We start from the raw sequence: 27285 nt of genomic DNA, 5'->3' as shown, positions 1-27285 counted from the left end.
CATCTAGAGGAAACCTGGCACAATCCCTACGGTGAAGCATGGTGGTGGCAGCATCATGCTGTGGGGATGTTTTTCAGCGGCAGGTACTGGGAGACTAGTCAGGATCGAGGGAAAGATGAACGGAGCAAAGTACAGAGAAATCTTTGATGAAAACCTGCTCCAGAGCGCTCAGGACCTCAGACTTGGGCAAAGATTCACCTTCCAACATGAGTGGCCCATCCAGAGCCTGGACTTGAACCCGATCAAACATATCTGGAGAGACCTGAAATTTAGCTGTGCAGCAACGCTCCCCATCCAACCTGACAGTGCTTGAGAGGATCTGCAGAGAAGAATGGGAGAAACTCCCCAAATACAGGTGTGCCAAGCTTGTAGCGTCATACCCAAGAAGACTTGAGGCTGTAATCGCTGCCAAAGGTGCTTCAACAAAGTACTGAGTAAAGGGTCTGAATACTTACGTAAATGTGATATTTCCGTTTATTCTTTTTAATAAATTTGCAAAAATGTCTAAAAACCTGTTTTTGCTTTGTCATTATGGGGTATTGTGTGTAGATTGATGAGGGGGAAAAAAAACTAATCCATTTTAGAATAAGGCTGTAAGGTAACAAAATGTGGAAAAAGTCAAGGGGTCTGAATACTTTCCGAATGTACTGTATGTATAAGGGTAAGGTGACTAGGCATTAGGTAGAGGAGCATTGTCACATAACATGGGGAACAGACAAATACACACTAAGGGGAATTAGCTGCAAGTGAATGGCACGTCTCTGATTTTCTAACAGAAATGTAGTTCTGGAGGGCCCAAGTGTGATTTTATTGTTGTGTGGTCTAAATTGACGACCATGACTTGTTGATTCGTTGAATCAGCTGTGTTAGAGATGGGATGGAACAAACCAAAGCACATGCTGTGGTCCTGTACATGTATGTCTACCCTTCATATGTTAACCTGTGGTCCTCTGTAGCTCAATTGGTAGAGCATGGCGCTTGTAACGCCAGGGTAGTGGGTTCGATCCCCGGGACCACCCATACGTAAAAATGTATGCACACATAGGCCTATACTGTAAGTCGCTTTGGATAAAAGCATCTGCTAAATGGCATATTATTTTATTATTATTATTATTAACCTACAGTATAGGCCTACTCACCCTTTCTGTTCTGTTTGTTGACTGGGATCTTGTCACCTCCAGGTTTCAGGTTATAGGACCTGACCACCCCGAGCTCCTCTTGGAAAACCTAGATACAATGATACATTCATTATCTTAAAATGAAGAGAGTGGATTTCCTGAGAAAGGCCAAAGCTTATATTAGTTTATGGTCAACATTCACTTACGGTAAACGTGTGGGCTTAAAAATAGCCTACTGTAATCAGAAACCAGTGGTATAGATGATGTATTTGTTCTGGTGTTGAACTCAGCTGGTGAATAAAGGATATAGACATAGATATAGAACACATGATACAGTCCCTTCAGAAAGTATTAATACCCTTTGACTTATTCCACATTTTGTTGTGTTACACCCTGAATTCAAAATGGATTACATTTTTTTTTTATCTCACCCACCTACACACAATACCCCATAACGACAAAGTGAAAACATGCTTAGCAATTTTTGCAAATTGATTGAAAACGAAATACAGAAATATCTAATTCACATACAGCACCTGTCAAAAGTTTGGACACACCTACTCATTCATTGTAGAATACTACGGAAAACATCAAAACTATTAAATAACACATATGGAATCATGTAGTAAACAAAAACGTGTTAAACAAATCAAAATATATTTTATATTTGAGATTCTTCAAAGTAGCCACCCTTTGCCTTGATGACAGCTTTGCACACCACCCCTACCGTGAAGCATGGTGGTGGCAGCATCATGCTATGGGGATGCTTTTCAGCAGCAGGGACTGGGAGACTGGTAAGGATAGAGGGAACAACGAATGGAGCGAAATACAGGCAAATCATTGATGAGAACCTGCTTCAGAGTGTAAACAACCTTAGACTGGGGGGGGGTGAAGATTTACCTTCCAACAGGACAATGACCCCAAGCATACAGCCAAAGCAAAGCTGGAATGGCTTCAGAACAAGAATGTGAAAGTCCATGAGTGGCACAGCCAAAGCCCAGACTTGAATCCCATTGAAAATCTGTGGAAAGACTTGAAGATTGCTATTCACCGCTGCTCCCCATCTAATTTAACAGAGCTTGAGAAAATCTGCAAGGAAGAATAGGAGAAAATCCCAAAATCCAGATGTGCAAAGCTGATGCAGACATACCCAAGACGACTCAAAGCTGTAATCACCGCCAAAGGTGCTTCTACAAAGTATTGACTTAGGGGTGTGAATACCTATGTAAATTAGATATTTCTGTATTTAATTTGCAATACATTTGCTACAATTTCTAAAAACATGTTTTCACTTTGTCATTATGGGGAATTATGTGTAGCTGGGTGTGAAAAAACAAATCTATTTAATCCCATTTTGAATTCAGGCTGTAACACAACAAAATGTGGAATAAGTCAAGGGGTATGAATACTTTCTGAAGGCACTGTATATGTCTATATGATATATGTCTATATGATATGATATATGTCTATGATATGCACTCAGTGCCCAGTTTATTAGGTACACCCATCTAGTACCGGGTTGGACCCCTTTGCCTCAAGAACAGCCTGAATTATTCAGGGCATGGAATCATTACTCAATTGGTACCAAGGAACCTAACGTGTGCCAGGAAAATATTCCCCACACCATTACACCAACCCCACCAGCCTGTACCATTGACACCAGGTAGGATTGGGCCATGGACTCATGCAGCTTACGCCAAATCTTGACTCTGCCATCAGTATGACGCAACAGGAACCGGGATTCGTCAGACAAGGCAATGTTTTTCCACTCCTTAATTGTCCAGTGTTGCTGATCGCGTGCCCACTGGAGACGCTTCTTCTTGTTTTTAGCTGATAGGAGTGGAACCCAGTGTGATCGTCAGCTGCAATAGCCCATCCGTGACAAGGACCAATGAGTTGTTCCGAGATGCCGTTCTACACACCACTGTTGTACCTGCAGCTTTGTTTGCCTGTTTGTGGCCCGCCTGTTAGCTTGCACAATTCTTGCCATTCTCCTTCGACCGCTCATCAACGAGCTGTTTTCGCCCACAGGACTGCCGCTGACTGGATGTTTTTGGTCGCACCATTTTTGGTAAACCCTAGACCAGGGGTATTCAACAGGTCCGGAGCCTGCTGTTTTTCTGTTCTACCTGACAATTATTTGCACCCACCTGGTTTTCCCAGGTCTAAAATCAGTCCCTGATTAGAAGGCAACAATGAAAAAACACAGTGGAACTGGCTTCGAGGTCAAGGGTTGAGTTTGAGGGCCCTAGACACTGTCGTGTGTGAAAAGCCCAGGAGGCCGGCCGTTTCTGAGATACTGGAACCGGCGCGCCTGGCACTGATGATTATACCACGGTCAAAGAGGCTTAGGTCACTCGTTTTGCCCATTCTAACTTTCAATCGAACAGCAAGCCACGGCCACGGTTTGTATGAGCGAACCATTTTCATGAAATAAACTGGCCACTGAGTGTATGTCTATATGATGTGATATACGTCTATAGATATAGCATACAGAGGGGTAATGGATGATGATGGGCGTGAACTGAATACGGTTCAGTGAGTATACTTCTGCCTCAGTAAAAGGGTGAAAGACCCTGAAACCTTGGGTCTCGACTCAGAGGCCAAAATGCACATTTTTATAATAGTTCAGAGATGTGACCACTTAACTCATGATTAGTGGTGATAGACTGATAAGAGTGCTGACTGTTTTGATTTTGACCTCTGACGTTTTTATACCGCTACTGCAGATTCCATCTTTAAGTTTCATGATTACTAATGACCAAACTCAAAGCCTTGCCCAGATCCCACTCCTTCCAATGGCAATTTGGACACAGTGATAGTCACTGCTTTTCACACTGGAGTGTTAGTCTTGAGGAGGGCGTGAGAGAATGCATCTCCACAGCCTTCAGGCCCTCCATACCCACGCACTGACACGTAGCCCTATTACCAGTGACACATCACCTATTAACAAACATAGTCTAATACTGAACTGATGAAGTCATGTAACGGAGTCACTCTTTAAATCATTAAACACCTCACGGTCATCTGATGGAGTCTGTAATAAAAACCTTGCTAGGGCAAAATGCTCTGAAGTTTTGGGGAACACTTTAGCCAAACTAATTGGCATAAGATCCTTTTTTAAATTTAAGATCCATGTACATTTTAACTTTTTAATTCCATATTTCTCACTGGGGCAATTTGGTGGTGAATTTGTCCTGTTCAATGTGTCCTGTTCAATAGGTGTACTGTTGCCCTTGCACTGTTGGTGGTGAACTTGTCCTGTTCAATGTGTCCTGTTCAATAGGTGTACTGTTGCCCTTGCACTGTTAATACATAGGAGAGGTCCATACCTGGAAGGTCAGATAGAAGTCTTCCTCCACATTGCCCTCATAGCAGAGCAGCTCTCCAAGCCCATGAGCCAGGTCCTGAAACAGCAAATACTTTGTCACTTTTATTACTTACTTTCAAATGGACTGTACATTGTACACGGCGTGACACGGGTGATGTATTACTATGCGCGTCTGCATGAATGTGCACATTAGCTTTCAAATAGAAGCTTGCTAACATAATCAGCTCTGTGTTCAGAAAACCATTCAACACATTTGAAACACATGTAAGCCAGTGAGGGCAATTGGTTAAATAATTGAACAGTGCACCAGGGATACTGTAATTCCTGAAATGAAGAGCCTGTTGGAGTATTTTTCAAATCTGAAATTATACTTTTGTTACATTGTTTGCTAGTTTAGCTAGCTTTCAGTCTCATTGACCACCCAACTTTGCTAACACTAGCTAGCTAGCCATTTTTATCGAAATGTATGTTAGCTAGCTAAGTTAGCCATGTTATTAATACAACTCCCATCTGCTGTTGACATCAGGATACAATTTGAGAGCACTAGTTAGCTTCAAAAATAGTTTGTAGCTTTGGCTACATGCGGACAGTGAATTCAGAGACATTCAGTGGCTAGCCACACTAAACATAATTTTGCCAGGTTCCCTTTTAGCAATTGTAATGACAGTCCACCACAACATACCCAAGAGTTTGCTGATTAGCAAGGGGTAATCTGTGTTTAATTTTATTATGTATTAAAAACACAGTTTGAGATCATTGTGAGGGAATTTCGCCAGTGGTTCATATGGGGAAATGGGCTTCCCAGGTTGCAAAAGTAACCAAGGGGGGCGGGGCTTAGCAAAGGGTTAATTGGACTGTACTGCAAAGCGAATTTCAACTGTCTTCTTGAATCAGCCCAGATGCAAAGCAGTTACATAAGGTGAGGGCACAGTCTCTGATCAGTGGTATAGTGGCATGGCTGTGCCTGTCATGCCCCAAAGGGAGCCAGGGCAGCATTACTGTGGCACTGGGAGTATGCCAGGCCAGCCACCCTGCTTCATCAAAGCCACCGTGTTATTAAACAAAGGTTTTTTAGGCCAGACAGGGGAGAGAACAACACCCCACTCTTATGCAACTATGAACAAAGCTCAAAAAAAACTAAAGGAGGCAAACATCTGGCACAGTTTAACAATTAAAACTAAATTATTACACAGAGAAACACCATGTCAGCAATGGGTGTGTACATTTTAGAATAAGAGACTGTAGAGTTGTGTTTCAAATTAGACAAAATGAATGAAAAGTGTAAAATACTGATACATTTGTATGAATTCAGATGAGTTTCAGAGGTTGGATCCAGTCCAAATGAAAACGTTTGGGAATAAAAAAAGAAAAGCTCAACTGTGGTTCCCCCTGCTGGTTAAATTGGGTATTGTGATCTTCACTGTAACCCCCTTGAAACAACACCGGCCTGTAGTCTGATTGACCTACTGATGAGGAAGCCTATCCTTAAAGAGTACATTTCTTACTCTAAATGCTGTGCTTCAGACGAACCAATCAGAGAAGACATACCGGCATGACCTGCTGCAGGTCGCCCAGCGTGGCGGTTGCCATGCCGATGGGAGTATTCTGGTCACAAGGCACAATGGGTGGAGTCAAGAGCTTCTTGTAACAGTAAGGAGGGAAGTGGATGTCCAGAGCAATGCTGTTGTACACAGCAAGACCCATGAGCTGACACAGAGTCAAGGACCAGACATTGATTCACAGACAGTTCAGGCCATTTTATGTGATCAGTGTTCACCAAAGCATGACCAGTGTCTTTGTCAAAAAGCTATTATTTTGAGCCATCTACCAATACAAAGACATTAATTAATGTATTAGTGCAACACAATAACACAGGAAATTTGAACATAATGTACGGTGCCATACGACTGTGAATGTTTGGGATGATGCCCAGTAAGCACACAGAGACCAGACTGCACTAAGAGTGTTTTTAAATTACACCAGGACAGAGTAAATGACTACATTGTGTTACTGTGTGTGTTCGGACTACGTCAGCCACCGCCCCTTCCCCACAAAACCCAGCAGGTGGACAGGACATTTAGCCCATTCATTCTCCATCACCTACGCACGCACGCACACACACACGTTCCTACCTGCCTAGTCTCCAAATGAGGGAGCCACTCTGGATGTATTTCAGAGTTAAAGCCCACACAAAGATCCCTTTATAATGTGCTAGAGTGGGTGCCTGGATTCAAGAGTACAAACACATAAATACACGTATGCAAACTGCTCAGACACGCACAACTCTTTAAGACATGCATATACACACGCACACACATTTGTGCACCAGCTTTCACACACTCACAGAACCATCGGAAATTCAACAGGGTTTCCGTAGTGAAGGAAATACACCGCCACCTACTACAAAACTCTGAATGTCATTGGCTTTCCAAGTATTTAAACGGTTGGAAATCTCACCGTACAATATCAGGCAACACTGAGGGAAGGAGCTTCATACAACGTTCTTTCGGGAAGTTTGAGGGCAAAGACATAATTAACTGAACAAAAATATAAAAACGCAACATGTTAAGTGTTGGTCCTATGTTTCATGAGCTGGAATAAAATATCCCAGAAATGTTCTATATGCACAAAAAGCTTATTTCTCTCAAATGTTGTGCACAAATTTGGTTACATCCCTGTTAGTGAGCATTTCTCCTTTGCCAAGATAATCCATCCACCTGACAGGTGTGGCATGTCAAGAAGCTGATTAAACAGCATGATCATCACACAGGTGAACCTTGTGCTGGGGACAATAAAAGGCCACTCTAAAATGTGCAGTTTTGTCACACAACACAATGCCACAGATGTCTCAAGTTGAGGGAGCATGCAATTGGCATGCTGACTGCAGGAATGTCCACCAGAGCTGTTGCCAGAGAATAAAATGTTAATTTCTCTACTAAACTAGAAAATTATTCAGTACATCCAACTGGCCTCACAACCGCAGACCACGTGTAATCACGCCAGCCCAGGACCTCCACATCCGGCTTCTTCACCTGTGGTATCGTCTGAGACGTGCCAGCCGGACAGCTGATGAAACTGTGGGTTTGCACAACCGAAGAATTTCTGCACAAACTGTCAGAAACCGTCTCAGGGAAGCTCATCTGCATGCTCGTCGTCCTCACCAGGGTCTTGACCTGACTGGAGTTTGGCGTTGTAACTGACTTCAGTGGGCAAATGCTCACCTTTGATGGCCACTGGCACGTTAGAGAATTGTGCTCTTCATGGATGAATCCCGGTTTCAACTGTACCAGGCAGATGGCAAGACAGTGTCGATGGTGTCGTGTGGGCATAAGCTACGGACAACGAACGCAATTGCATTTTATTGATGGAAATTAGAATGCACAGAGATACCGTGATGAGATCCTGAGGCCCATTGTCGTGACATTCATTTGCCGCCATCACCTCCTGAGTGGCGCAGTGGTCTAAGGCACTGCATCGCAGTGCTAACTGCATCGCAGTGCTAACTGTGCTACTAGAGATCCTGGTTCGAATCCAGGCTCTGTCGCAGCCGGCCGCGACCGGGAGACTCATGGGCGGCGCACAATTGGCCCAGCGTCGTCCAGGGTAGGGGAGGGAATGGCCGGCAGGGATGTAGCTCAGTTGATAGAGCATGGCGTTTGCAACGCCAGGGTTGTGGGTCCGTTTCCCATGGGGGGCCAGTATAAAAAAAAAAAAAAAATGTATTCACTAACTGTAAGTCGCTCTGGATAAGAGCGTCTGCTAAATGACTAAAATGTAAATGTAAATGTTACAGCATGATAATGCACAGCCCCATGTCGCAAGGATCTGTACACAATTCCTGGAAGCTGAAAATGTCACAGAGTTCTTCCATTACATTTACATTTTAGTCATTTAGCAGATGCTCTTATCCAGAGCGATTTACAGTTAGTGAGTGCATACATTTTCATACTGGCCCCCCGTGGGAAACGAACCCACAACCCTGGCCTTGCAAGCGCAATGCTCTACCAACTGAGCTACAGGGGACTGCATACTCACCAGACATGTTCCCCATTGAGCATGTTTGGGATGCTCTGTATCGACGTGTACGACAGCGTGTTCCAGTTCCCGCCAATATCCAGCAACTTCACACAGGCATTGAATAGGAGTGGGCCAACATTCCACAGGCCACAATCAACAGCCTGATCAACTCTATGCGAAGGAGATGTGACATGCTGCATGAGGCAAATGGTGGTCACACCAGATACTGACCAGTTTTCTAATCCATGCCCCTACCTTTGTTTTTAAGGTATCTGTAACTAACAGATGCATATCTGTATTCCCAGTCATGCAATCCATAGATTAGGGCCTAATGAATTAATTTTCATTGACTGATTCAGGGAGGTAATGCCAAGACAACCATGTGGCTCAGAGCGGTAATGCCAGTGGTCCTATGTGGCTCAGTTGGTAAAGCATGGCGCTTGCAAAGGGGGACCAGTTTGAAAAAAGTCTAAAAATGTATGCTCTCACTACTGTCAGTCGCTCTGGATAAGAGCGTCTGCTAAATGACTAAAATGTAACATGTAAACCGGCCACCTTCAACGGTCTGTCTCTACATCTCGCTCTGTCAAAATCTCCCTCTCTCTGTCTGAATAGCTCTTCCGTTGAACCTGTCCCTGTAGTCTCGTTTTGCAACACGTGTCTCTACCCATCCCATTGCAAGTTAAAGCAATATGCAGGCTCAATTCCAGCACAAGACTATTGCAACGTGTAAAAACTCCAAACAACATGCACAAAGTAGGAACGGCATGCAGTGTGCACCGTCTCTGCAAAAGCGCAACTGTAAAATCAAGGAAACACACTTTCAGTGTAAACAACTCTCAGAGGTAAGTGGCTGTGATCCACCATCCGTATCAAAGTCTGTGAGCTATAAGAGGGGCCTTCCTCATCCATCTGGCTTTTATTTGACAGGCTGCCTTTTACTGCCTTGAGCCCTCGAGTGGGAGAGGGATTCAGAGGCCTCAGATGTAGTCTCAGAGCTATAACTCTCGGCCTGTTCTGCACGCAGAGACATACAAATGGTATCCATGAGTTAATCTGATTCTGGACATGTAGAAAAAGGGTTTAGTTGCCAAAATCTCACATTATCCCTTTAAATCTCCACCCGGAACAGCCAGAAGAGGACTGGCCACCCCTTGGAGCATGGTTCCTCTCTAAGTTTCTTCCTTTGCTCTTTCCATGACCGCCTGACAGACTGCCAAGACTAGGGGACAGGCTGGCTAATTTAGCACTTAGCTAGCACACAGCCCCGCTAGGCCGCTAGCCACAGGCTGATGTTATGTAACACAGAGCTTTGACAAGCCCCGGCTCGCCTGTAGGTAGGAATAAACTGCATATGATCTACTTCGCAATGTAGTAATACATCACTCCCTTGAAACACAACGTATTCCCTCTATTTCTTTACTACTTTTTATTGCCATCTCTTGAAAACACACTCCTGTAATTAACTTTAATTAAATGACACCCTATGGCAGTTAATGAAAACAGAGATGCTGCATTACAGAAAGCAGTAACAATTGGACTAGATGTTGACAATGATATTCAACAAGATCGTCCTTGAGCTCAGAAAATCAAAAGCCAACTTCTTCATTAACGTCATAAATGAGGTGAAAGGTGATTGTAAACAAATTTGGAAAAACATAGTGTAACAGGCATGGGACATTTAAGGGAGATATAGAACTGAAAGTTGATGGAAGATTGGTCGAACATAGCTACTTCCACTACTTTTACATAATACAGTGAATATTTCATCCAAGTCCTATTAAATATAGATAGATAATAAGCATATATTGCAATGGTTAGACGGATTTATAGCATCAAAAATACATTAAGTATTAGTTTCTCCAGTGTGGTTTTCCAGCACTGCCTCATTGGTGTGTGTGGTGCAGATTGCTGCATATCTGAAACCGTTGACACACTAATTCCTGGTTTAGGAATGAAAGGATACAGTCCCGACCAATTGAAACTCAGAGTAGTTGTCACATTTCCAGCTGCTGAACCAATGACAACGGGAATCCTTCAAGTAGGTGAACATGCCTGAAAAGACAAACAAGTTTGATATATAATCCAGTGAAAGGAGCATAAATGGGAAAACCCCTCCACAGGCCTAATGTAACACAATCGTCTGTTCAATGTCTAGTCTAATAATATTATATATAGTAGTATTCTAAAAATTGACCGAAAACATTCCCAGGTGCATTCAGCAGTTTCCTTAACCAGATGAAAACTCTGACCTTCAAACATGAAGGTGGTCCTCTGTAGCTCAATTGGTAGAGCATGGCGCTTGTAACGCCAGGGTAGTGGGTTCGATCCCCGGGACCACGTATGTAAAAATGTATGCACACATGACTGTAAGTCGCTTTGGATAAAAGCGTCTGCTAAATGGCATATTATTATATATATTATTGTGCCCTTCACAGCTCGGCTATGAAAAGCTGAGAAACGAAAAGCTAACATTTAACTTTCTGACAAGAAAAAAAAACTTGAGTGTAGATGGGTTGGTTCGCGTTTTTAATGAGCGGGCTGCAGTTTTCATTTAGTCTAGGCAAGCAGCCCGCATCTCTGAAAATGTATCTATGGAAAGAATAACTGGGCTTGGAGGACTGAGAGAGAAGGGGAAAGAGAGACTCAGTGCCTCCAAAAGCAACAAGCTCACTCCAGTGTTTCACAATTATTAGGTTTGTATTGGCAGTGTGAGAATTGCTTTATGGATAATATTCTAATTCTGCTGAGATTTCAATAAAAACTGATTTGCTTTCCATTGCATACAGTATCTCAAATGAGAGGGAGAAACATTTGATGAATCTTGCATGGGTTTTAAGCAATACATGGATTTGATTTGAAAGTTGCTAAATGAGGCCAATATATTCTGTCCTACATTCCATGTCTCACCATAGTCAGTGTGGAAAATCTGTCGAACCAGCAGCAGGAACCATTCCTTGGTGAGGCCGCCCATGTCGAGCCCCGCCTCTCCTACGAAAGTCACCTTGAGCTTCTTCTTCAGGTCTGCTCTCTTCCTGCTCAGCTAGACAGGGCGAGGGAGGGGTGGAGGGGGAGAGGAGTGGAGGATGGGCGACACAAACCCTACGTTTTACAGCCAGGATGGTTTTCCAAATCAAGCCATGGTGACAGAGAACTTTCCAGAGCAAAAGACCAGATGGGCTTTAGAGGGGGAAGCAATGGGCCCACTAACAGCTCTGTGCTGTAGTGTTATGTGGTTTCTATCACCATTCGAAGGCAGAGTGCTGAATAAGCTGTCCGACAGTTGTAGTGCTCACGGAACCAGACAACTTAATAAAGAGGAACATACGGAGTGGGAAATATATTTTTTTTTTACAGAGGACAGTGTTTCAATAACGTCTCGACCACACCCAGTGCTTCGTGTGTTAGGAGGTCTTACCTCATCCAATGAGTCGCTGAGTAGCTGGGCCCGTCGTACCTTGATGTTGAGGAACAACAGGTTCATGTCCACTCTCTGCCTGCGAGAGACCTTGTTCACCAGGCTTTGCTGGAGAGAAAAAGAACACATACCGAAAAGGTTTTAATATGAAAGCAGGTCACTATACAAATTGTATCGTATGCATCTCAGTTTATGCACAGCTCAGAGTCAACAGTGTTGATGATAGAGGAAAGTTGACAGAAGACAATAGGCTGTGTTTCTCACTCTGGCCATGCTGATCATCTGCTGTTCGGAGTCTCTCTGGATGATGGCTTTCTTCACCACCGTTGACAGGATAAATGGGAACTGGCAGAAAGAGAACCTGAGGAGGAGAAGATAGGAAGAAAGAATGCACTTGGGCAGAAGATGATAAAATATGGAAGCAGGAGGATTTCCGTAAAGAGGAAGAGAGCAACCCACATAGTCTCTGGACTGATCCAGATCCACAATCAGTTCCATCTTTAGAAAGAGGAATCATTGTGCAATATCCTTCTCTCTCCATAATATGTGTCCCTTGACGGTCACACTATATGGAGGCGTGATGTGCTCTGTTTTGAGTTTTGGCTCTGACTCACAGAGCTGTTCCACTGAGGGTAGTCACAGCGAGAGGAGAGCTGTGGGAGGCTAACCTTCAGTAGCGCTGCATTAGCACTTTCAGCTGTTCATATGATGTATGGCACACAAGAGGGAGCTGCATCATCAAAAACTTGGAACGGACACACAGGGAGAGAGGAAAAACATGTGCAGCTTATGAGAAGTATATCTAATGTGTTCTGCTCTCAGTACCATGTGCTGTCTGTGGTTTACAATCTTCCCCTGCAGGGCTTCCCAACTATGTCCAGAATTGGAAGACATTTAACCAAGACGTTATGGCCCTATAAGAAGGGCTCAGAAAATGACCTGGTCAGGAAAAACTCTGGACCCTGAATATGGGATATGAGTGTTGCTCCTGTGGACTGGTAACCCACTTGTTGGAGTTGCCGTGGCTCTGCCAGGTGCGGTACTGCTCCATGATGTCGATGTGGTCCAAGGTGATGTTGTAGAAGTCCGTGAAGGACATGATAGGAGGCGTGGATATGCTGTTAGCTGCGTCTGGTGAGGACAGGGTATACCAGGGCATTAGTTTATCTACATATGTCTAAATGACTTTACACCCAAGATATAATCTCTACCCAGATTCTATATGCATGAAAAACCACTTCATCCCTCCGGCACTCCTAACAGCAACCCCTCCTCCCTCCTAACCGCACCTGAACCTACAGCCTCCCTTAAGCAATTACACTTTCTCTCTGTCTCTGGTATGTGTATCAGGTTTTACAGCACATACTGGATAACACAGGGCTCATATTGTAGAACTGTGGGGTTACCCAGAACCCACTGAACAGCTCCAGGGGTACACAGAGTAAAATCCCCTGTTCCTGATGTTGTGGACATGACTTACTGAAGAGGGCGAGGACCTTGGTGGCAGCAGGGATCCACCAGGAGCACCTGGTCAGATGGGGCAATTCATCAGGAGGAGCCGGTAATAGACGAGTAGAGATGAAGTGAAGAAAACGCTCCACCAGCTGCCTGAAACGCCTTGGAGACAATCTGGGGAGGGGCGAGGAACAGGAAGGGTTACACACACACACACACACACACACACACTACGTTTAGGTAACCACAGGCCATAGTGTAGGCCATAGTGTTAGTGTTTGGTTGTGACAGTGTGCAGGGAGAGACTGGGTAACACCTACTCAAACTGGATACAGGCTGGGTGTTAGTCACCTCTATGAACATCAAATACTTCACTACTCAACCCTATTCATAACTGCAGGCTGTGTAAGTGTGAAACAAAAATTTTTTATAATCCATGCAGGGGTGAGGCTCTAAGACACACTGCAGACTGCACTTACTTTTTAAACCAGTGCACTAGGAAATGGTGGTCAGCCTCGGACAGGGCAGCTATCTGTCTCAGTAGGTGGGCGTAGATCACATGGGTACTGGTGCTGGAATACTGAGGGTTCTAGAAAACAAATAAACACAGGTCATCTGCACTAAAAATCCAGAATGTACTGCAAGTGTGCTTCAAAATTGACTTGCACCAATATAGAGAAAAGAGAGGGAAGGGAAAGCTTTAAAAGCTGACGATGGTCCAGTCTGTTTATTCGGTTTCCATGCACTGAACTTCAGCGAAAACCATAAAACATTCAGCCTCTCAGAAAGAACAGCATCACACAGGAAACCGACATTCCAGCAGTCTAGGATGACCTCACCCCGTTTCCATGGAGAACACGGAACATGACATCAGGGATATGGCTGATCAGACATGTGCTGTGTATCTCCCGGTCAAACTACCACCCACATTCTTTACACAAACATTTAACAAGAGAATAGGCCTACACTTATATACAGGAAATTGAACACAAAACAGAATTGCTATAGCCTATCTTGTTTACAATTGTCCTATACTGTTAGTTACAGCATGTACAGATTTATTCTGAGGAGTTCAATTAATGACATCATCAGCATTTTCCCTAGACGGACTAGGGTTACTAGATTTTATGTGAAGTGAAACAGGTGAAGTGAAATCAACGACTCTAGTCACACAGCTAGCTTGGGGCACAGAGAGTAGTTGTTGCAGTACTGCTGTGCACTGACTGCCTGACATATGACTGGAGTCAATGGGGCGTATGGAGAGGGAGGAGGCCTAAGGATTCCAGCCTGTCTTGCTTAGCCTGGCCCACTGTACTGTACAGCATTAGACCAACAGAGAGAACTACTACTGCAGTAAAAAGTGCACCGGTGTAAAAGGAGAATAGAAGAACACCCACTGCCACAGTACACTGAAACAAGACATTCTAAACCAGCAAGACACACTACCATCTGATATAAGCATCTAGACATCAGACCAAAACCAATAACTACTGTCTCTCTATGAAAAACACAGACACTTAAGACCACCAAAACAAACAGAGACTCACTGTACTACAGCCAGAACTATCTTCAGAACTGACGTGAGAGCTGAAAGAAGTCCTGCCACTGAATCCAATGAGCCAGAACGGCTGCCTCTGTATCACTTCACATGCAACTGCAGAGGATTCTCAGTGGGCTAGAATACTACAGAGGCTAGAATACTACAGGGGCTAGAATACTACAGAGGCTAGAATACTACAGGGGCTAGAATACTACAGAGGCTAGAATACTACAGAGGCTAGAATACTACAGGGGCTAGAATACTACAGAGGCTAGAATAGTACAGAGGCTAGAATAGTACAGAGGCTACAATACCACAGCGGCTACAATACCCACAGGGGCTACAATACCCACAGCGGCTACAATACCCACAGGGGCTAAAATACCCACAGGGGCTACAATACCACAGGGGCTACAATACCCACAGGGGCTACAATACCCACAGGGGCTAAAATAACACAGGGGCTAAAATACCCACAGGGGCTACAACACCACAGGGGCTACAATACCCACAGGGGCTACAATACCCACAGCGGCTACAATACCCACAGGGGCTACAATACCCACAGGGGCTACAATACCACAGGGGCTAAAATAACACAGGGGCTAAAATACCCACAGGGGCTACAATACCACAGGGGCTACAATACCACAGGGGCTAAAATACCCACAGGGGCTACAATACCACAGGGGCTAAAATACCCACAGGGGCTAAAATACCCACAGGGGCTACAATACCACAGGGGCTACAATACCACAGGGGCTAAAATACCCACAGGGGCTACAATACCACAGGGGCTAAAATACCCACAGGGGCTAAAATACCCACAGGGGCTACAATACCCACAGGGGCTACAATACCCACAGGGGCTACAATACCCACAGGGGCTACAATACCCACAGGGGCTACAACACCCACAGGGGCTACAATACCCACAGGGGCTACAATACCCACAGGGGCTACAACACCCACAGGGGCTACAATACCCACAGGGGCTACAATACCCACAGCGGCTACAATACCCACAGGGGCTACAATACCACAGAGGCTAGAATACTACAGGGTATATGGGACCCTAACAGTCCCTTTAAGCCTGTGGCAGTGGTGGTTTGGAAAGCACAAAATAACCCACTTTCCACAGGAAATGACAGGGATTAATGGAAACCAAAAATCTGATGATGGGAGCGTTATTGCCATTTATTTCTGTCCTGAAATTAATCGTTTAACAACATAGGGATTTACTGAGCATTTGCACCAGTCCAGGCTTTTTCACAAGGGAATTGAACACAAAAGATAAAGCATTAAACAGAAAATATTATTTTATACTTTATAAATTGACACTTTTACATACAAAACTTACTGGTGCATGTACTTAGTAAGATGTTAGCTTAAGGAGTAAATGTTACCTGAACTAAGATGAAGTATGCCCTCAGGTCATCTTTCGTTCTGGGTCTGAAAACACAACACATCGTTTTCAGTGAAAGGAGGAAATTAAAATGTATACAGTCAGCCAAACACAATTGAAAATAAATGTTGTGTTTAATTAGATGCCCAACTGTATGAATGTCCTTAAATTCTCATAAACAATGCTCTATTTATGGTAAATGGTTGCTGCAGTGTAACAACAGGTAGCATAGTAACAGTAAATGGTAGTAGAGGTATACATTGAAAGCAGCACTCACCCTTTCCACTCTCTCAATAGGCTGTTAATGATTCCCTTTAAAACTGATTTCTGGATGTCTTGAGGCTAAAACAACATAAACAAACATGGAGTTAACCTTTAAATCGAATGAATATGACCCAAATTCTGCTAGTTTCAAGAAGCACTTTCATGGCAAAAAATCTGAATATGAATTCATTTGTTTTGTCATACGATATCCTTTTCCCTAGAAAGGTCATGTTAGCAGTACTTACTGTGCAGAGTAAAGCATCATAAACAGCATTCACAAATTTTGAGTTGACTCCAGAATCCTCTATTGTGTTAAATGGGGCGTTAGCATCTCTCTAAGAAAGGAGGAAAAGGAGGGAAAAATGTAATGTTTCTCATTGTTAAATGGTTTTATTTCAGGCCTTTTTAACGACAGCTCAAACTGTTTTCTCACAACGGGCACTTGCTAGAGCCAAACACTGGGCTTGTCTGGCAGGGAGGACATATAGTGTGTGTGTGTGTGTGTGTGTGTGTGTGTGTGTCTGTGTGTTCGTTGAACAATGGTGGTGTGTGTTGAACTATTCTTGCCCGATGCCAACAAAACAAGGCTCGGACCCTTATAAGTCCATTTGGAAAGTATTCAGACTTTTTCCACATTTTGTTACGTTACAGCCTTATTCTAAATTGGATTAAATTATTATATTTTTTGCATCAATCTACACACAATACCCCATAAGGACAAAGCAAAAACAGGTTTGTAGACATTTTTGCAAATGTATAAAATAAAATAAAACACAAATACCTTATTTACATAAGTATTCAGACCCTTTGCTATGAGACTCGAAATTGAGCTCAGATGCATCCTGTTTCCATTGATCATCCTTGAGATGTTTCTACAACTTGATTGGAGTCTACCTGTGGTAAATTCAACTGGACATGATTTGTAAAAGGCACACACCTGTCCCTACAGTGATGCATGGTGGTGGCTGCATCATGCTGTGGGGATGTTTTTCAGCGGCAGGGACTGGGAGACTAGTCACGATCGAGGGAAAGATGAATGGAGCAAAGTACAGAGAGATCCTTGATGAACACCTGCTCCAGAGCACTCAGGACCTTAGACTTGGGCAAAGGTTCACCTTCCAACAGGACAACGACCCTAAGCACACAGCCAAGACAACGCAGGAGTGGCTTCGGGTCTCTGAATGTCCTTGAGTGGCCCAGCCAGAGCCCGGACTTGAACCCGATCGAACATCTCTGGAGAGACCTGAAAATAGCTGTGCAATGACACTCCACATCCACCATGACAGAGCTTGAGAGGATCTGCAGAGAAGAATGGAAGAAACTCCCCAAATACAGGTGTGCCAAGCTTGTAGCGTCATACCCAAGAAGACTCAAGGCTGTAATCGCTGCCAAAGGTGCTTCAACAAAGTACTGAGTAAAGGGTCTGAATACTTATGTAGATGTGAAATTTCAAAAAAAATGTTTTTGCTTTGTCATTATGGGGTATTGTGTGTAGATTGATAAGGAAAAAACACAATTTAATCAATTTTAGAATAAGGCTGTAACGTAATAAAATGTGGAAAAAGTCATGGGGTCAATACTTTCCGAATGCACTGTAGATTAACAGCTTTTCTCTTACATTATGCTCCGTTGGTTTCCTCATGAATAACACTTTCAAGAACACATGCTCTGCATGCTTTCCTTCTTAAGAGAATTCACAATGGAGAAAGAGGTGCTGCAGATATCAATAATTTAAGACGTGGAACTAATCTAAACCAAAAGGAATTAGAATATTCTAAAATGGATAAGGTATGTTTGGGGAAAGCATAACTCGCAACATAATAACAAAAACCAGCATGAGCCATTACCTTGAAGGCAGCATTGATCTCTAGAAAGGAGTCAAAGGTGGTTAGGTAGAAATCCCTCACATCCCTCCAGTCCCCTGAGGTTGTGGCTCGCTCCATGTCTTCCCTGCAACACAGTGGAAAGAATCCATCAATAAATCATTGTCATAGCGAAGCATAGCCCACTGAGTAAAAACTGGTTGAATCAACGTTGTTTCCACGTCATTTCAACAAAAAAATGTAATGTGTTGATGTTGAATCAATGTGGAAAACTGATTGGATTTGCAAAAAGTCATCAACGTAAGGGAATGTTTAAAAATATTTTCTCACAACTTTTAACCTAAATCCAATGACATGGTGTCATTTTTTTGTTGATTTCATGTTGAATTTACGTTAGTTGACAACTCTACCAAATGTAAATCAAAACTAGATGTTGAAATGACGTCTGTGCCCAGTGGGAAGTCATGACGATCATAAGAGGGCAGTAAGGTATGCTACTCAAGGTCAAATGGAGGTCATAGTGTAGGTCATGGGGAGAGGTGGTGTTACTCACTGGAACTCTTTGGTGGTCTTAGTGCGGAGGGGGATGACAGGTTCAGAGGGGAACGGGGCCTTCACCTCTGGGGGAAGTGTGTCGATGGAAATCTTCTGTTTCTGCCTCACATCACTGCAAATAGGAGGTAGCTCACTCCCTGGGAAATTACAAGACACAAATAGTTAGTTTCCCTCTACACAGAGTATACACATACACATGACTATTGTGTAGCAGATAAGTAAATAGATGTTTTACTGCTTGCAAAGACACAGATGGCATACAATGGACATGATTCACAAGGCTTTGATTGCGAGATCCTCAGATTGCGACTTGCTCAGACTGGCTTCACTAACAACACTAATTAAACTCGACCCAATCAGTCTGTAATCACATAGTACATTCACTGCATGACCTTAGTTAACCAACGCTGACTTTCCGTTAAGTGGGGACACACATTATTGTCTCTACCCATCTTTTTCAGGACCTAACAGGCCAGGACAACAGTGTCTTCAGACAAATGACAGCATACCCACAAGAAGTTGTTAAACCATTTCTGCTGGCTGTTGCCAGGTGATAACGTCCATCATTACCTCTGAGATAGCTGACCCTGACCTATCTCATCTCATCCCCTTTGGCATCCTATTCATGTTGCCCATGCTTTTGTTTTCATATCAAAACCCTTTGATGCATAGAAATCTCATTTGAAGATAAGAGGAAGAAAATCTTAAACTCTGCCAAGTATCATGTATTTATTCACATTGGTAGCAGAGTTTACATTTCAGTGAGGTTACACAAATATCTATTAGAATCATATCAAGTGATGGAACATATTGACGGCAGAGCAATCATATAGTTTGTGCATAACAAATCAGGCAAGGAATCTATACAACTAAATTTGAAATGACAAATGCTTGGAAATGCTTTCCTGCTGCATGGTTCCTCTCCACCAACATGTACGCGCCATGAAAATAAGCCTTCATATGGCTTTCATTTGACAGAGATGTTTGCATAATTATTTTGGCATCAGTAGCAGCGGTGACTAAATAGATTTAGTGTGTGCACTGCAGGCCTGACAACTGTTCAGCTGGGTCTCATTTCTGACGGACAGAATTACCCACACTCAGCCCTCACTGCAAAATAAAACAATATATTCTTTAATATACTGTAATTTTTTCATTTAACTATATAAACAATGTCTCCTTTGGTGTGCAGTGGTGAGTGACATATCATTGTGTGCAGTGGAGAGAGACCAGCTTCTGTGTGAGTATAGGGAAATTATAGGGGGATTATTGTGGGATATGTGAGGGCTGCATTTCTCCAGTGTCTTTGTAGACCACCACAGTGTGTGAATCTGCCCTGTGTTGTTAACTCACCATGTCGTCTGCCTGGTAGACTCGGGTTTGTGCCCACGCTGAACCGGCCTCCCGTCTCCCTACGCTGGTTAAGGGAGGAGATGAACGTGCTGAGGGAGGGAAAGGGCTGCTTCGCGCCACGCACCAAATCCTGTCACAAGAAGATGACATCATTATGGGAGGAAAACTGAAAACAATGTACAGTTGTGTCTTCTGTCGGTATGCCTGTGTGTTCTTGTAGTGGGCTCAGAGTTCAAAGGGCCTTTGAGTCTTACACTTTAACAGCTATGGAGTCATGGGACTCCTGCTACAGTTTGTGCTGTTGGGAAACGTTTCATATAGGAGTTAGAGGTTAACTTGGTTATTTTTTCATCCTCAGCGGCTCAGCCCTTGCAGGGTGTTTGCTCCAGAATTACTTTGTGATGTCGACAGGCGTGCTCGAGTTCAAGCCCTGCTCTCCCTTGTGTGCTCTTGAATTAAAGGCCCAATGCAGCCATTTTTATTTTAATATCAAATCATTTCTGGGTAACTTACTGTAATAGTTTTCCATTCAAATGGTCAAAAAGAAACCAAAATAGTTTTTTAGCAAAAACACTTTCTCAAGCAATAATTTTGCTAGGACTGTCTGGGAGTAGTCTGAGTGAGGGGCCTAAGGGAGGGATATGTAACCTGAAAACTAGCTGTTATTGGTAGAGAGGTTTGGAACTCTTTGTTATTGGTCTATTAACTTATACCGCCTGGTGATGTCCACCCATGCAAAACCTGGTGATTAGAAGATCCTGTGTAAATTGTATTTTAAACCAGCAACTATCAGGAAATAACACTGATAAAAAAGACACACTTTTAGAGTGTTAGTTTTATCAGCTGTTGTACAATATGATACAAAACACAGGAAAAACTATGTTGACTGCACTGGGCCTTAAAGTCTGACTTGCCCCCACTTTCGTGATAATTGAATGTCTGAATCATGGGCCCTGTTGCTATTAAACTCCCCTCTTGTCATTAGCCTACGTTTGTAAATCAAGTGAAGTTATTTCCCTTCAGTTTGTGCATTTATTTAGGTTGATTACTGTGTGTTTGTTCTTGTTTGTTGCTGCTTCTCAGAGCTCCACTTGAGCACGCGGACATGTGAGTGTCCACACACCTATGAATGTGATGCTATGATAGACTACTGTGGCAGACCAGGGGGTTTGATCTAGACGTTTACACAGATCAGACACAAGTGTGATACCTCAGTTTCAAGGGTGTTTATTTAAAACAATAAATAAAAATAAAATAAACAGGTGATGTAGACTCCGTCTGTCACCAGGCTTCGATGAGTCTCCCCCTGGTGGCTTGTCTGCGCCATGCCACCCCAGCCTTAGCCCTTTCGGGGAGGGGGCGGTCGTCAGTGCGATGTATGTATCCCTTCTCGATAGGGCATCCACGTTCCCATGCTTCGCCCCTTACCTGTGCACAACAGAAAAAGAGAAGCGTTGAAGGGACAAGAACCACCTGGTGACTTGATTGTTTGTGTCCTTTTCCAGACCAGGGGAGCATGGTCTGTGACCAGGGTGAAGTGGGTGCCCAACAGGTAATACTTAACAGTGTCTAGCACCCACTTTACCGCTAGACACTCTTTCTTGACAATAGAGTACTCATTTCCTCGGGGTATCAACTTCCGGCTTATGTTCATGGTGGGGTGTTCCTCCCCATCGTGTATCTGGGATAGGACGGCCCCTAGTCTCGTGTTGCAGGCATCCGTCTGCACCAGCATCGGTACCTGGAAATCGGGCGTCACGAGAATCGGATGGGAGCACAGGGCTTCCTTCAGGCGCCTGAACACCGCTTCGGCCTCATCCGACCACTTCACTGTTTTCGGGAGGTGGGCCCTGGTCAGATCGGTAAGGGAGGAGGCTATAGACGCAAAGTTGGGGATAACCCGGCTATAGTATCCTGCAAGCCCCAGGAAGGACTTGACCTGTGTCTTGGTGCAGGGAACGGGCCAGTCACGAACCGCCTGGACCTTCATCTCCTGGGGCTTGACGTTCCCCCGTCCGATCAAATAACCCAGGTACTCCACCTCCTCGAACCCCAGCTTGCATTTCTTAGGATTCACTGTCAACCCAGCTTGCCTGAGCGCGTCCAGTACCGCCTGGAGGTGCGTCAGGTGCTCTTCCCAACCTTGGCTGTGGATGATGATGTCATCCAAATAGGCCGTTGTGTACTGTTGGTGGGGTCGGAGGACTCTGTCCATCAGGCGCTGGAACGTGGGCGGGGCTCCATGGAGACCAAACGGGAGGACCCGGTATTGGTATAAGCAATCCGGTGTTGAGAATGCTGTCTTTTCCAAATCCAATGGCGCCGGAGGAGATGGATGCCGTTTTACAGCCCTTTAACCAATTGTACTATTATGTGTGTTTTTCCACGTTATTTGTAATTTATTTTGTACATAATGTTTCTGCCATCGTCTCTTATAACCAAAAAGAGCTTCTGGATATCAGGACAGCGATTACTCACCTCGTATTGGACGAAGATTTTTTCTTCAACGAGGTGGCCGCAAAGGATATCCTACAGACACCCGACAAGGCCCAAATCCCCGTCGTTCGCATGAGGAAGAGACGGAGATATCGTGGACGTAGGTCGGGGTGCCTTGTAAGGATCCGACGGCGAGCGAGTAAACTGCCGCTCCCATCAATCCTATTAGCCAATTTTCAATCATTTGAGAATAAATTGGATGACTTAAGATTACGGTTATCCTACCAACGGGACATTAAAAACTGTAACATGTTGTTTCACCGAGTCGTGGCTGAACGACGACATGGACAACATACAGCTAGCGGGCTATACGCTACATCGGCAGGATAGAACGGCTGATTCCGGTAAGACAAGGGGTGGCGGTCTGTGTATATTTGTAAACAACAGCTGGTGCACAAAATCAAATACTAAGGAAGTCTCAAGGTTTTGCTCGCCTGAGGTAGAGTATCTTATGATAAGCTGTAGACCACACTATTTACCAAGAGAGTTTTCATCTATATTTTTCATAGCTATCTATTTACCACCACAAACCAATGCTGCCATTAAGATTGCACTGAATGAGCTGTACAAGGCCATAAATCAACAGGAAACGCTCATCCAGAGGCAGCGCTCCTAGTGGCCGGGGACTTTAATGCAGGGAAACTTAAATCCGTTCTCCCTAATTTCTACCAGCATGTGAAATGTGCAACCAGAGGAAAAAAAAACTCTAGACCACCTTTACTCCACACACAGAGACGCATACAAAGCTCTCCCTCATCCTCCATTTGGCAAATCTGACCATAACTCTATCCTCCTGATTCCTGCTTATAAACAAAAACTAAAGCAGGAAGCACCAGTGACTCTGTTCATAAAAAAGTGGTCAGATGACGCAGATGCTAAGCTACAGGACTGTTTTGCTAGCACAGACTGGAACATGTTCCGGGATTCTTCAGATAGCATTGAGGAGTACACCACATCAGTCACTGGCTTCATCAATAAGTGCATCGATGACGTCGTCCCCACAGTGACCGTACGTACATACCCCAACCAGAAGCCATGGATTACAGGAAACATCCGCACTGAGCTAAAGGGTAGAGTTGCTTTCAAGGAGCGGGACTCTAACCCGGACGCTTATAAGAAATCCCGCTATGCCCTCCGACGAACCATCAAACAGGAAAAAAGTCAATACAGGACTAAGATTGAATCGTACTACACAGGCTCTGATGCTCGTCGGATGTGGCAGGGCTTGAAAACTATTACAGACTACAAAGGGAAGCACAGCCACGAGCTGCCCAGTGACACAAGACTTCCAGATGAGCTAAACCACTTCTATGCTCGCTTCGAGGCAAGCAACACTGAAGCATGCATGAGAGCACCAGCTGTTCCGGATGACTATGTGATCACGCTCTCCGTAGCCGATGTGAGTAAGACTTTTAAGCAGGTCAACATTCACAAGGCCGCAGGGCCAGACGGATTACCAGGACGTGTACTCCGAGCATGTGCTGACCAACTGGCAAGTGTCTTCACTGACATTTTCAACCTCTCCCTGTCTGAGTATGTAATACCAACATGTTTCAAGCAGACCACCATAGTCCCCGTGCCCAAGGACTCTAAGATAACCTGCCTAAATGACTACCGACCCGTAGCACTGACGTCTGTAGCCATGAAGTGCTTTGAAAGGCTGGTCATGGCTCACATCAACACCATTATCCTAGAAAACCTAGACCCACAATTTGCATACCGCCCCAACAGATCCACAGATGATGCAATCTCTATTGCACTCCACACTGCCCTTTCCCACCTGGACAAGAGGAACGCCTATGTGAGAATGCTATTCATTGACTACAGCTCAGCATTCAACACCATAGTGCCCTCAAAGCTCATCACTAAGCTAAGGATCCTGGGACTAAACACCTCCCTCTGCAACTGGATCCTGGACTTCCTGACGGGCTGCCCCCAGGTGGTAAGGGTAGGTAACAACACATCTGCCACACTGATCCTCAACACGGGGGCCCCTCAGGGGTGCGTGCTCAGTCCCCTCCTGTACTCCCTGTTCACCCATGACTGCATGGCCAGGCACGACTCCAACACCATCATGAAGTTTGCCGATGACACAACAGTGGTAGGCCTGATCACGGACAACGATGAGACAGCCTATAGGGAGGAGGTCAGAGACCTGGCCGTGTGGTGCCAGGATAACAACCTCTCCCTCAACGTGACCAAGACAAAGGAGACGATTGTGGACTACAGGAGAAAAAAAAAGAGGACTGAGCACGCTCCCATTCTCATCGACGGGGCTGTAGTGGAACAGGTTGAGAGCTTCAAGTTCCTTGGTGTCCACATCACCAACGAACTATCATGGTCCAAACACACCAAGACAGTCGTGAAGAGGGCACGACAAAGCCTATTCCCCCTCAGGAGACTGAAAAGATTTGGCATGGGTCCTCAGATCCTCAAAAAATTATACAGCTGCACCGTCGAGAGCATCCTGACTGGTTGCATCATTGCCTGGTATGGCAACTGCTTGGCCTCCGACCGCAAGGCACTACAGAGGGTAGTGCGTACGGCCCAGTACATCACTGGGGCCAAGCTTCCTGCCATCCAGGACCTCTATACCAGGCGGTGTCAGAGGAAAGCCCTCAAAATTGTCAAAGACTCCAGCCACCCTAGTCATAGACTGTTCTCTCTGCTACCGCACGGCAAGCGGTACCGGAGTGCCAAGTCTAGGTCCAAAAGACTTCTCAACAGCTTCTACCCCCAAGCCATAAGACTCCTGAACAGCTAATCATGGCTACCCGGACTATTTGCACTGCCCCCCACCCATCTTTTTACGCTGCTGCCACTCTGTTAATTATTTATGCATAGTCACTTTAACTCTACCCACATGTATATATTACTTCAACTACCTCAACTAGCCGGTGCCCCCGCACATTGACTCTGCACCGGTACCCCCCTGTATATATAGCCTCCCTACTGTTATTTTTTTTTACTTCTGCTCTTTTTTTCTCAACACTTTTGTTGTTTTATTCTACTTTTTTATTAAAAATAAATGCACTATTGGTTAAGGGCTGTAAGTAAGCATTTCACTGTAATGTCTGCACCTGTTGTATTCGGCGCATGTGGCCAATCAAATTTGATTTGATTCTCCCGGGAGGAGGCTGCCAAGGGTACCTGCCAATATCCCTTGGTCAGGTCCAGGGTGATGATGTACCAGGCCTTTCCCAACCGGTCAATGAGCTCGTCCACCCTCGGCATGGGGTAGGCGTGGAACAAACTGTAGTTGTTCACCCCCCGAAAGTCATTGCAGAAACGCAGACTACCGTCTGGTTTGGGCACCAACACGATGTGGCTGCACCATGCACTGTGGGACTCCTCGATGACTCCCATCCTCAGCATAGCCCCCACCTCCTGCTTCACGGCTTTCCTTCGGGCCTCGGGGATCCAGTATGGCCTCTTTCGTACCGTTTCTCCGGGCCGGGTGTGGACGTGGTGTTCAATGAGGGTCGTTCGGCCCGGCTTCTCGGAAAACACGGCAGTGTTCTGATCGATGAGCTCCCGGAGCGCTTGCTTCTGGGTCGGTCCGAGGTCCTCATTGCTCGTGATCACCACTGGTCCCTTCGACGTCCTGGGTTTTGACCACAACACGGACAAGGCTGTCCTCTCGTGCCACCTCTTCAATAGCTTCACGCGGTAAATCTGTTGGGGTTTCCGTCACCCCGGCTGTTATAGCTGGGACCCGTAAATTATCACCTCGTACGGCCCGTGCCATGTTGCCAGGAACTTACTTTCTGCGGTGGGGATTAAAACTAGCACCTTTTCACCCACATGGAACTCTCGGAGCTGGGTACCCCAATTGTAGACCTTGGCATGGGCGTGCTGGGCCTTCTCCATATGTTCCCTTACCACTGGCCATATGGCTGTCATCCGCTCTCTCATCGTCTCTACATGTTCCACCACGCTGCGTAAGGGGGTCGGCTGGGCTTGGCGAGATCCAGTAGGCCGTGTGGTCTCCTCGGATCGAGAACATTAGGTGAGGTGGTACCTGGTCCCAGTTCTTCCCATCCCGCTCCACAGCGGTTTGTTTGTTTGAGCGTCTTATTGAACCATTCGACAAGCCCATCCGTCTGAGGATGAAAGACGGAGGTCCGGATCTGCTTTATCTGTAGGAGAGCACACAAATCTTTCATTAGTCGTGACATGAACTCGTTACCTTGGTCGGCCAGGAACTCGTTCGGGACGCCCACCCGGCTGAAGAGGTGGAACAGCTCCCGGGCGATTCCCTTGGAGACTGCCGCCCGTGGGGGAATGGCTTCGGGATATCTACTATTACCAGGATGTACCGGTGTCCTCGGGCCGTTTTTTACCAGGGGGCCCACTATGTCCATGGCGATGCGTTCAAACGGCACTCCGATGATCGGTAGGGGAACCAGCAGGTTCCGGAAGTGTGCTTTTGGGGCGGTGATTTGACACTGCGGCAATAGTCTTCCACGGCCCGCCTCATCCGGGGCGGTGATCCTTTCCTGGGTCTTCT

At 45.1% G+C, this 27285-nt stretch overlaps 1 protein-coding gene across 1 annotated transcript in view; it reads right to left on the bottom strand.

Annotated features, from left to right (window-relative positions):
- The window catches only part of LOC311110800 (putative E3 ubiquitin-protein ligase HECTD2), a gene marked incomplete at both ends in the record, with an annotated part of 40787 nt that overhangs the window by 6969 nt on the left and 6533 nt on the right, over nt 1-27285 (bottom strand). The window contains 16 exons of the mRNA XM_084153365.1: nt 1140-1227; nt 4451-4525; nt 5998-6156; nt 10433-10521; nt 11377-11509; nt 11885-11992; nt 12149-12245; nt 12892-13015; nt 13365-13513; nt 13819-13928; nt 16286-16331; nt 16562-16626; nt 16794-16883; nt 18396-18498; nt 18925-19063; nt 20280-20409. Of these exons, the coding sequence (XP_084009491.1) occupies nt 1140-1227; nt 4451-4525; nt 5998-6156; nt 10433-10521; nt 11377-11509; nt 11885-11992; nt 12149-12245; nt 12892-13015; nt 13365-13513; nt 13819-13928; nt 16286-16331; nt 16562-16626; nt 16794-16883; nt 18396-18498; nt 18925-19063; nt 20280-20409 (1705 nt within the window). The remainder of the gene's footprint in view (nt 1-1139; nt 1228-4450; nt 4526-5997; nt 6157-10432; nt 10522-11376; nt 11510-11884; nt 11993-12148; nt 12246-12891; nt 13016-13364; nt 13514-13818; nt 13929-16285; nt 16332-16561; nt 16627-16793; nt 16884-18395; nt 18499-18924; nt 19064-20279; nt 20410-27285) is intronic.

This window comes from Coregonus lavaretus (assembly GCF_964263955.1).
Source record: "Coregonus lavaretus genome assembly, chromosome: 36".
Lineage (NCBI taxonomy): Eukaryota > Metazoa > Chordata > Actinopteri > Salmoniformes > Salmonidae > Coregonus > Coregonus lavaretus.
Note: the sequence above shows the minus strand (reverse complement) of the source record. Positions and strands in the feature narration are given on the sequence as shown.